Consider the following 12,459-nt stretch of genomic DNA (forward strand, 5'->3'; position numbering starts at 1 on the left):
CCATCAAAACCCCAAGTATAGGCCTGTATTATTTTCAGTTCAATAATTGTTTATGTTGCTTAATTTTCGTTTCACAATATAGCTTAGGCGTATTATTATTGGTGGGAAAGTTTGTCATGTAATTTAATAATGTAGCTTAATGTTCATTAATATATATATATATATATATATATATATATATATATATATATATATATATATATATATTTGGTCCTTTGCCCTGGCCTATAGGGCATCGAATTACAACCGAACAGAAGTAGAATGAATCAATCATGGTCTTGCTCTTGATTCTTAGGATTCACAGAATATCATTTGATCCAGTTATAATCTTCTGTGTCACTGATTCCTACCTAAATTGAATCTGATCGAAATCTTGAGCTATAACCCGATAGGGTTCATGGAAGGATGCATGCATATCGACGTTTTATGAAGCAAGAGATATAACCCCTTTTTGGTTCTATCCAGAACATTTTTTTATATATAAGAGTGTACACCCAGTCATATACATGCGTAATGTTGTGTGGAAGCGGCAAAGGACCACTAAAGAAAATGATTGGACATGCATGATTTACGCGCAGATTGATGGCCTGTTTAGATTGCACAAGATATGGAAGGGTAACTAGGCCAAGGTCTCTTTTTTTAATCATTATAATAATATAACAGAATCTAACTTATATAGGCACATAGGGTTTATGACTAATGGGGGAAAAAAGTTCAATGTTTCAAACACAGCACAGATCTCAACACGTGAGTACTTCCTCACTCTGTTGTGACGCAGGTCTGACAGCTCAGACTGGGGACGGATCGACTGCATAAACGCGTGATTGTTCCTCTCTAGACCCTATGGAGCAATACAATCGCAAAGGGTAGGCATTTAGAACCCCCCCCCCCCCCAACAAAAAACCCCGCCAGGCCATGCGCTTCACAAGCATGTGATGTGTCAGCAAGCCAGTCATGCAACTCAAAGCAAAGCCTTCATGAACTCCATTATAATCAGAACAGCGAGCGACACGATCCTATTTGATCATCAACTGAAAGGCTCCCTACCACCATATCAACATGGATTGCGGGATTATTACATCCAAAACAGTCCTTTTGCTTCTGAATATAATATTTTGGGTAAGTGCTTGGTCTGTGTTTATCGTTTTACTTCTTTCCACTGCTCTAACTGGGGATGTATTCATGACGTCTTGCTTTGGAAATAGTTTACTGTTTAAGAACAAAACGTTCTCAACCAACCACCACCCACACCATATTTGTAGCTTAATCCAGGGACAGACTTGTACAGGGCAATTCTGGAAAATGATGGGCAGATACATCTTTAGCCAAGGTGCCTGTCTAAATCTTTTTTTAATGCAGAATGAAGAATGACCATTATTTGGTGGTGTGGAGATTTAAGGGGAATAAATGAGCCAATGTGGGGGCCTAAGGAAGTAAAATGGGTCTGTACTTTAGAAATGACCTGGTCCCAGTCTGTCTCCTGCTTAAACCATTATGCACTAATTCTTTTTTTGAGTGAACACTTCTACATGCCAGGTTTTCTCCACTACATGATGAGTCAGAAAGATAATGTTACTAAAAACCAGGGGGGGTTCTCAGGGGACTTCCTTTGAGACCATTCATTTCTGGCTTCATATAGTAAGTAGCCTTAACAAGTTCCCCAGACCATGTTGAGCAACTCATACTGTATGCTTCTCCATTATGACAGCAGCTTGTTTCTCTCTGCCTGGCTGTCTTCTGGTAGATGTTAGGTTGCAGCAGTGCATAGCTTCCTAGGTGGTGAACATTGAACTAATTCAATAAGGAGTAAGAATCCTGTGTGTATTCACCAGGGTGAAATAAACACAGGTCTGCTTGTGTATCAGTGGTCAAAAGCCACACATACCTTGTAGTTCCCCTTGATCTCTCTCTCTCTGTGTCTCTCTCTTTCTCTCTCTCTCTCTCTCTCTCTCTCTCTCTCTCTCTCTCTCTCTCTCTCTCTCTCTCTCTCTGTCTGTGTCTCTGTGTGATTGGTTGAGACTGAAGACCTAGACTTCTGAGATCAGGTTCTTTGTTATAATGTATCAGAGTTCGTCTGCATCCAAAAGAAAAGACAACTGTATTTGTAGAGCACAACTATATTCTGCCAATAGTCGCCTCTCTCTCTTAGTGCGTCCCCATATAATTTTTGTTGTTGTTGTCATACAATAGTGAATATTATAGCCTCTTCTTACATGTAAACAGATGAATTAATTTGATAACCAAAGGAAAATACATAGAGCACAAATACTGTATGTTCTGCCAGTACTCGCCTCTCTCTCTCAAAAATATAGACACACGATACAAAGGACAAGGATCAGCGAGGAACTCGCCATCGTTCACACATACATTGCATTAGCTAGTAAACAACCACATGTTGAATTCCAAATGTTAGTATTAAAAATCACAATTACAATTTAATCTTGACAATAGCATCCCCTTGTGAGTTGGCACTAAATGTACAGCATTTGTCATGAACAGCGTGTGTCATAACTTTTCTGCCGACCACAGAAAAAGCGTGCCTAGCTACCTTTCTTAATGCATAAAAATGATTTGAGCACAAGCATGCAGGGCAAAACGTAAGTATGCCCCTATTCCCCATAATGCAGGGATGCAAAATAATAACTGAAACATGCTATATAAAGATATCTTTCCTGGTGAAATTCAAAGTATTTGAACAACTATTACACCTGAATGGAAGTAAAATATGTAGCCCTGAAGCTGAGTCTTTAGGGAGATGCGGAGGGAAGTACGGCCCTGATTTGCTGTGGGTCGTTAGCTTGTCATTGAACAAGTCTTGCACTGTCACGTAGTGTTGGACTAGTTTTGCTTTTTCTGTGAGTTCACTTTTCCTTTAGAACGCATCTGTGATCTGATTCTGGAGGGAAACAGCCTACCCTAAACGTGTTATTTTGTGCTTACATAATGAGGTTTTCACAAATACACATGCACTTTAGGGCAGCAAAACTGTGAACATGTCTTTCACTCGGTCAATACAGGAGATAATGTGGTCGATTGACAAAAACATAATAACCAGTGAAAAATGTAAATCTACAGTCCATTTCCTTCTCCTTTTTCCGCTTTAGTAATCACCACAACACATTTATTTTTTGCACTCTCATATCTGAGGCACAAGATCCAAGTTCCAGGAAGGATTAGGGGGTTGTGTGTGTGTGTGTGTGTATTCCACTCAGGTGGTGGTGGTGGTGGTGGTGGTGGTGGGTCTTGTGACTGAGGCCTGACTGTGAGAGAACCGGGTCATGTGCTCTGGAGCCTTGATTCTAAAGGACTATTAGGCAATGAGCAGTGCACCATCTGATCCATGCATATGATTAGCACACATGTGTTTGTATCATCATGACATAAAAGCATGACCAACTTTAAAGCGATGGTTCACCAAAATTACAAATGCTAATATCGTGGGTAACCACTTGCATTGGTTTTGTTCAATAAACACTAAAAAGTTCGCATTTGGAACAGTGGCCAGGTTAACAAAACCAAAGCATTGCTGTCTTACCTTGTCCATAGACTGCTTACAGAAGTTAGATTACTTCCATTTAACTGGGGAATTGATTGTATGAGCTGCAATTCACAGGACAATGTTGTAATTGTATGAGTTTGCTTAACCCTAGATGCATCCATATTCTCTACCCTTCTCCTGTAGTGTTCACTTTCACACATTCTCATATGGGTTTAACAATGGTGTAAACTCCAGCCGATGTTTACACCAATCATATGCTTTTAAATCCATGACAGGGAGTATGCACGTGGACACTTCGGGAGAAGGGTGGAGAATAGGCAACACAGCCTTGATTAGCGGTGGAGAACAGGCAACACAGCCTTGATTAGGGGTGGAGAATAGGTAACACAGCCTTGATTAGGGGTGGAGAATAGGCAACACAGCCTTGATTAGCGGTGGAGAATAGACAACACAGCCTTGATTAGCGGTGGAGAATAGGCAAAACGGCCTTGATTAGGGGTGGAGAATAGACAACACAGCCTTTATTAGCGGTGGAGAATAGGCAACACAGCCTTGATTAGGGGTGGAGAATAGACAACACAGCCTTGATTAGCGGTGGAGAACAGGCAACACAGCCTTGATTAGCGGTGGAGAATAGGTAACACAGCCTTGATTAGGGGTGGAGAATAGGCAACACAGCCTTGATTAGCGGTGGAGAATAGGCAACACAGCCTTGATTAGCGGTGGAGAATAGGCAACACGGCCTTGATTAGGGGTGGAGAATAGACAACACAGCCTTGATTAGCGGTGGAGAATAGGCAAAACGGCCTTGATTAGGGGTGGAGAATAGACAACACAGCCTTTATTAGCGGTGGAGAATAGGCAACACAGCCTTGATTAGGGGTGGAGAATAGACAACACAGCCTTTATTAGCGGTGGAGAATAGACAACACAGCCTTTATTATTTTATTTATTTATTTATTTATTTATTTTTATTTCACCTTTATTTAACCAGGTAGGCAAGTTGAGAACAAGTTCTCATTTACAATTGCGACCTGGCCAAGATAATGCAAAGCAGTTCGACAACATACAACAACACAGAGTTACACATGGAGTAAACAACATACAGTCAATAATACAGTAGAAAAAAAATAAAAATAAGACTATATACAATGTGAGCAAATGATGTGAGATAAGGGAGGTAAAAGCAAAAAAATGCCATGGTGGCAAAGTAAATAAAGTATAGCAAGAAAAACACTGGAATGGTAGATTTGTAGTTTGAAGAAAGTTCAAAGTTCAAATATAAATAATATGGTGCAAATGAGCAAAATAAATAAAATAAATAAATACAGTAGGGGAAGAGGTAGTAGTTTGGGCTAAATTATAGATGGGCTATGTACAGGTGCAGTGATCTGTGAGCTGCTCTGACAGCTGGTGCTTAAAGCTAGTGAGGGAGATAAGTGTTTCCAATTTCAGAGATTTTTGTAGTTCGTTCCAGTCGTTGGCAGCAGAGAACTGGAAGGAGAGACGACCAAAGACCATTAGCGGTGGAGAATAGGCAACACAGCCTTGATTAGCCGTATAAAGTGCTCATGTTGTTGTTTTGTTCTTCTCTCTAGGCTGCGGGTGGCGCTCTTGCCTACGTCGGCTCTTACGTGATCAAGAGCTACAACAACTTTGACAACTTCCTGGAGGATAAGTACACACTCATCCCTGCAGCCATCATCATCACTGTGGGAGTGGTGATGTTCATCATCGGGACTGTGGGCTGCTGCGCCACCCTGAGAGAGTCCAAAGTGGGCCTGAGCTTTGTGAGTATGAGCCTCCGACGCAACAAGTGGTTTCCCATTGGTATAGATCTAGGATCAGAATCACGTCCACAAATCTGAACGTTAACAATTAGTGGGGAAATTTCCAAACTGAACCAAGATCAGCGTCTAGGGGAAATTTCCCCCCGACACCTGCCTCAGACATTGCGGTGTTAGTTCATGGTGGGTGATGGTGAAAGGAGCCATCCGTCCATCCAGGTCTTTCATAAACACACTTTGTGTCGCAAATGGCACCCTATTCCCCTATATAGTGCACTACTTTTGACCAGGGTTCATAGGTCTCTGGTCAAAAGTAGTGCACTCATTACATATGGTAGGGCGCCATTTGGGACACATGGTAGGCACTGAGGATCTCTGTGTTTGATAAGTCCTGCTGCACCACTTGTTCACGGCCTCCTTGCTGATAGCCGTCTGGTCTGCCCATCTCTTTCCAGTTCCTGATGATCCTCCTGGCCATGTTTGCAGCAGAGGTCGCTGCCCTAGTGTTTGCTTTCATTTACCAAGGCAGGGTGAGTGAACGTCACATTTGGACACATTTTCACCACATGTATTTAATGTATTATATGCTACAATCATATCAATATTATTTAATGCTTGCAGGTACAATACTTAAATAGATTCATGTTGTTTTGTATATCTTTACAGATAAAAGGTGATTTGGAGCAGTCAATGAGCGATGTGTTCCAGAAGTATGACGGGGAGAACTCTGAAACCCGGGCTGTGGATTATCTGCAGTCTCAGGTCAGTGAGCGATGTGTTCCAGAAGTATGACGGGGAGAACTCTGAAACCCGGGCTGTGGATTATCTGCAGTCTCAGGTCAGTGAGCGATGTGTTCCAGAAGTATGACGGGGAGAACTCTGAAACCCGGGCTGTGGATTATCTGCAGTCTCAGGTCAGTGAGCGATGTGTTCCAGAAGTATGACGGGGAGAACTCTGAAACCCGGGCTGTGGATTATCTGCAGTCTCAGGTCAGTGAGCGATGTGTTCCAGAAGTATGACGGGGAGAACTCTGAAACCCGGGCTGTGGATTATCTGCAGTCTCAGGTCAGTGAGCGATGTGTTCCAGAAGTATGACGGGGAGAACTCTGAAACCCGGGCTGTGGATTATCTGCAGTCTCAAGTCAGTGCCACTTTTCCTTTATTGACAAGTTTGAATTCCTCTGATAACCAGTATGATGCCAAGCAGGTCCTTACTAGGTTTGAAAACCGAGAGACTCACTGTGCGATTACTTCCTGTGTATACAGGCACATCTTGTGGACAAATTTCCCACTCTCCCATTGATGGTCTTTGTCGTAGGCGTTAGAGGAAGTTATCACTTGTTGAGTCTCTCTGTTTCAAACTTATCTGGTGCTAACACACACTGGCACACACAGAGATGTGATGATACTGGAAATTAGGCTTTTGACAGCTAGGAGCTGTTAACAAGTGTTCTTCCTCTCTCTGTATTCAGTTGCAGTGCTGTGGAGTGCAGACCTACATGAACTGGACCACCACGCCCTGGTTCAGCAGCAGTAACAACACTGTGCCCATCTCCTGTTGTAAACGAAACAACACCGAGTGCACAGGCAAATTGGACCAGCCAGACCTGCTCAATACTCAGGTATAGACGAATTCAGTCAATTTCAAACTTCTAGTTTCTGTATTTGATACAATGATTTAAAGTGTAATGATATTACTCTCTAACCAGTATGTGTGTGTGTGTGTGTGTGTGTGTGTGTGTGTGTGTGTGTGTGTGTGTGTGTGTGTGTGTGTGTGTGTGTGTGTTGCTCCAGGGTTGTGAGGTTAAGCTGGAACAGCTCCTTCAGGATGTGATGAGCTATGCCATGCTGGTCATCCTTGGCTTTGCCATCATCAAGGTACTGTACCTGACCTTCCTCTGACTTCTAACATTTGATACATCATGTTCATTTCCATTATTAGACTTTGCGCCGGTGTTTGGCCTAAAGATGAAGGCTTTCATGTTTCCACCTTTGAGGCCGGGCCCAAAAAAAGCTATAAAAAAAGTCTAAAAGTGTTAGCCCGTGGACCTACACTGAAAGGTACCAGCCAATTTAATCTGTACTGAATTTCACTGAATATCTTTGTCCTTTTCTTTCAGTTTTTCGGGATGCTCAGTGTGTGTGTGATCACCTGTAAAAGTGGCAGGCGAACTGGCTACCAAGCCCTGTATGTCTGATATGACCTGCTGTCTTGAAGGATGCTTTAGAGGCTTGTCTTGCAGCAGCTCCTGACCCTTGACCCCTGACACCGCTCCCCGCTCCTCTCCAGCAGTGTGAGGTCATAAAGCCAAAGGACTTCACACTAATATTTTAGCATCCTTTCATGAACATTGTCTTACTGTTTTCCTTCAGCTTTCCCGGGCAGTTGTCAGGCCCACCAAACTTTAGGAAAACCACTGCCAGCATTGAAAGCAATGGAAAACCACGAGATGCCATTTTTTTAAAAGATAGTTGCAAATTACCACTCCAACTTTTAAACAAAGGAAGTTGGCTTAAGCTTAACGGTGTTGTAATTTTCTGCTGTACATACGGAAAAAAATAAAGGATATGCACAGTGATATATCAGTACATGGAATACTTTCCATTTAAAGGGGAAATCCGACCTGGGATTCAACAACAACAACAACGAGGTCACCCCTGACGGTTCTTTGATAAACAGCTGAGGGATGGGGCTGGGGAAATGTAACCACTCTCAAACCTGCATGCATGGACTGACCATCAATGATATCAAATTGATAGTTTTAACCATGTTTTGAAGCTATACAGTGATTGTTTACAATTACTTCGTTTATAAACAATGGTGTAAAACATGCTTATATTTTGGGTTCTGATAGGACAAGACAGTTGAACTAAGCTATATCAATGGCTATATATCATTCATTTAAAAGTCCAAAAATGCATCTTCCAATCCCATATTTCCCCTTTAAGAATTGAAATGTTGTGTGGATTCTGCCAAGTAGTTTTTCAGGTTCCAACACATCAGCTAGTAGGCATTTGTCTAAGATATACAGCATTACATTAGAAAAGAACTGTCAACATTCTTTTGGAAATTAATGCTTATTGTACTTGAAAGAGATATTGATTTCAATGTCCATGAACACCACTAATTTCTGCACCATTGTAGAGTATTGTGCAATTAAATGTAATCATATCTGGTAGAGCAGACGGCATACAGTTGGACTTGCTTGTGTATATTTGATTTCTAATGTATTAAAAGCTAACTACAAAGACATTTACATTTTATGCGTTTACTGATTTGACATAAAACATATTTCTACCTTTTGATTTAAAAATAACATCTATTTTCTAACAATTATATACACAAATACTTGTTCATGACCTTTCCCAGAAAACTAGTGAGGCAAAATGCCAATTCTGAAAACGTTGTAGGCGTTGAGCGTAGTGGTTATCTCTCTTGGTTAGTTGATAAAGACGCATCTATATGCTCAAGATAGACAAGAATTCCCAATGCACTTCTACGTCCAGTATAAACACAGATAGTGCACCAGGCATCGTTCTCTATTGATTTTCCTCTTTATTTAACCAGGAAAGTACCTTGAGGTTAGAGAAGTCTTGGCATGTACATTTGCAGGGAAAATCCACCCTTTTTCAAAATCAAATGAATAATTTCCAGCACCACCGCAATGCCAACATATGTGAGAACAGCAGGTTTCTGTTTTGTAGTCAACAAGATAGAGGAAGATACGGGATTCCAATGACATCATAGGGAGACACCGATGACATCATCTAGTGGGCTTCGTGTGATTTTAAACAATTATGAGCAAGGTAAGTAAGTCACAAAACACTCCGTTTAGAGCCAACCGTAAATGTGTTCTGATGACCAGTGCCTTTTAATTGGGAATGAAACATGTATCACTCCCAATATTAGAATATCATGTAACAGAAGCCCAAGCAGAACTGATCAGAGTTGTGTTTGATAGATTATTTATCAAACAGTCATGAATTCCATCTACAGTCACAGATAGACTGGCTATAGGGCACTTCTGATAAAATCATATTTAACACAGTTGGCCTGTCTAAATGTGGGTACCCTAATTATTATTTACTGTATATATATTTTTTTCATGTGCAAAATTACCATTATTTAGCTAATTATGGGGGCCTTGAGGGAATGAGAAATTCCAGGGTTGATTTCTGGTCCCAGTTCATCTCTGTCTACAGAGCTACAGGAAATAATCTGAGCCATACAGTTGTAGTAACATAATCAACCAGCAGAGTACACTAAGGTTTCAGTGATAAACTATGGAGGTTACAATCTCAAGAAGAGAAATTAAATTCAACACATGCTCTCAGCTCCAGTTCCCATTGACATTTAAACACAGCTGTGCTCCTATTCCAGAGAGAGCTGTTTTCCTGCTTTAAAATACAGACAACAGAATAACATGTCATCTTTCTCTCTCTTTTTTTTCCTTCTTTGTTTTTTTTTGTTTTTTTTGTTGCACGTAGCTCAGTTTGCGTCATAAACATGAGTGACGTTAACCTACCTGATCCAAGAGGCTTTTAAGAAGCTCAATCTGCAATTCAGATATGATGACTATTTAGTAAGTCACATTAAGTCTTCAATACATTGTATCCTGCTCTGAACCAAAATTACATTGTATCCTACATTGAATTAGCCAACAGGGCATGCAGTCATTAAGCATCTCAGAGTAGGAGTTTTGATGTAGGATCAGGTTCCCCCCTGTCCATGTCATATTATTCATTGTGATCTAAAAGACTAAACTGATCCCAGATCAGCATTCCTACTCTGAGACGCTTTATGAACATGGGCCCTGATCGTTATCTGTAATGCTGCTCACCTCTACAAAACTGATCTTAGATCAGCACGTCCCTTTTCCAGAACAGTTCACACAAAGAGCTGAGTCAGGTGTTGAAGTGGGGAAATTTCAGACCTGCTCCTAATTTATTCATTTCCCACCACTTCTGCACAGTGTGTTCTGGCCAGTAACCTTACACACAAGATGTTGATGCTGGTGCTGTGAGAGTGCGGCAAAACATACTGCCTCTCAAAGGGGCCAAGCATACTGCCTCTCAAAGGGGCCAAGCATACTGCCTCTCAAAGGGGCCAAGCATACTGCCTCTCAAAGGGGCCAAACATACTGCCTCTCAAAGGGGCCAAACATACTGCCTCTCAAAGGGGCCAAGCATACTGCCTCTCAAAGAGGCCAAACATACTGCCTCTCAAACAGGGGCGAAAATCTGATATCAACTTTGGGGGGGACAATTACATGAAATTTTCTCAAGAGCAATTCTTGAGGGGGACACCAAAAGTAGTGCTGTAACACATAGCCTACATTGTAATATCGTAAATGTATATTGAGGAACCAAAGAAATAAGGTGTTTGCCGTACTCCTAACTACCGGTACCCAAAACTACACAACTACTCACAACAGCAATACCATTGCCTTTAACAAATCTTAGTTCAGTCACCAGTTTAAGTTGAGAGTGGTGGTATCCATGGCATTTTCCAATTATGTTCCTATTTTACAAGTCAAAAAAATTGAGAACCTTTCATAATGTTGCCAAACAAAGACTCAACAAACTTACCTGAGACTCCGTCTCTGCCAGTCTGTCCCTGCATATCTGTCCCCAACTCTGCTGTCTGTGTGCCATCTGTTGCCTGCTCTGCCTAATGACATCATTGTGAAACATTTCCATTAGAATTTCATTTCTTTCTTATGAACATTTTATCAACTAGTCTTTGAGATATTAGGCTACTGGGGTTCTTACTTTGCGTTTTGGTGTACTGAAAAATACTCTGATGTCCGTCTTTTATTTTTCTGACATTTTTCTACCTGGCTAGCTGGCTACACACACACACACACACAGTGTGTAGGTTATTTACAGTAGGAGATGGGCTTCTATCATCTTATCTTTTATCATTCTATTTGGGCTTCGATCTAAAAGGTAGCTAGCAAATGTGAAACGGATTAAAATGACAAGAGTTGACAGCTGTATGAGTTCACCATTTACACAACATATGCTGCAACCTTTTGTAATTTTAATAGTTTGTTTCATATTGGCGGGCTTCCAACAATAACTGAATTTGCAAAGCTAGCGAGCACCAATTCCGTTTCAGTGGTGTTTGCTATAATCTTTGCTACCCGGGTTAAATAAAATAAATAAATAAAAGTTCCCTTGCGACAATTTAGCTTTTGCAACGAGACCATTAAATATATTTAAGACAATGGTAGAAGAAGAGTGTAGTTTTGTTCAGTTTGGACTTCAGTTTATCGCTAACCTTATCACAGGGACTTTGAAGCACTAACTTACATCATCTGCATGCTGATCTCGGAATAAATTGACGATAGCAAAGATTCCATCTTTGACGAGGCCACATAAATGGAATAGGTACTAGCTAGCTTAATAGTTAATATTTGCGTGCTAGCTCTGCATATTCAGCTAGTGTGTGTGCGCGATTGACTGGATTAACTTTACGTCAGTTACGTTCATTGAGTGCCTTTCAGACAGTAGACACGACCCCTCTGTTACCTTGCCAGTGGATCAAACCATTGTGAGGAAAAGGGTGGGGGGGTCGCAATCTTTTGAAACTTAAAAACGCGCTATTATGTGTCTATAATCAGCACAATTGCTTTCATTGCGTATTATTAATATTATTTAAATTACATAGTTATGTTTCAGTGATATATTGGGGGGGACAAATCATATTTTTCCCAGGATGGGGGGGTCGTGTGTCCCCCGTCCCCCCCGGGATTTCCGCCCTGCTCTCAAAGGGGCCAAACATACTGCCTCTCAAAGGGGCCAAACATACTGCCTCTCAAAGGGGCCAAACATACTGCTTCTCAAAGGGGCCAAGCATACTGCCTCTCAAAGGGGCCAAACGTACTGCCTCTCAAAGGGGCCAAGCATACTGCCTCTCAAAGGGGCCAAACATACTGCCTCTCAAAGGGGCTAAACATACTGCCTCTCAAAGGGGCCAAACATACTGCTTCTCAAAGGGGCCAAACATACTGCCTCTCAAACATACTGCCTAACCCCTTACCCTAACAGCTTTTGTTTGGTCAAAGGCACATAGGATGTCTGCAGATTTTTATGTCTACAGCTTTATTTGATCACAATGAAAATAATACATTTTTGTCTCAAAACTCACAGACATTTTTAGTTTGAAT

At 41.3% G+C, this 12,459-nt stretch overlaps 1 protein-coding gene across 1 annotated transcript; it reads left to right on the top strand.

The window, feature by feature from the left end:
• Nucleotides 1-907: 907 nt before the first annotated feature.
• tspan36 (tetraspanin 36) lies at nt 908-8,540 on the top strand. The gene is made up of 7 exons (XM_029717960.1): nt 908-1,119; nt 5,098-5,289; nt 5,742-5,816; nt 5,953-6,048; nt 6,760-6,909; nt 7,082-7,165; nt 7,408-8,540. Exons 1-7 carry the CDS (start codon nt 1,060-1,062, stop codon nt 7,483-7,485), a joined length of 735 nt encoding a protein of 244 aa, XP_029573820.1. The 5' UTR covers nt 908-1,059; the 3' UTR covers nt 7,486-8,540.
• Nucleotides 8,541-12,459: the final 3,919 nt, after the last annotated feature.

This window comes from Salmo trutta, chromosome 27 (genome assembly GCF_901001165.1).
Source record: "Salmo trutta chromosome 27, fSalTru1.1, whole genome shotgun sequence".
NCBI lineage: Eukaryota > Metazoa > Chordata > Actinopteri > Salmoniformes > Salmonidae > Salmo > Salmo trutta.

Coding starts and splice junctions, on each gene's coding strand:
- tspan36 (XM_029717960.1), top strand. CDS start 1,060: ATGGATTGCGGGATTATTACATCCAAAACAGTCCTTTTGCTTCTGAAT. Junction 5,817..5,952: donor CTTTCATTTACCAAGGCAGG/GTGAGTGAACGT, acceptor ATATCTTTACAG/ATAAAAGGTGATTTGGAGCA. Junction 6,049..6,759: donor TGGATTATCTGCAGTCTCAG/GTCAGTGAGCGA, acceptor CTCTGTATTCAG/TTGCAGTGCTGTGGAGTGCA.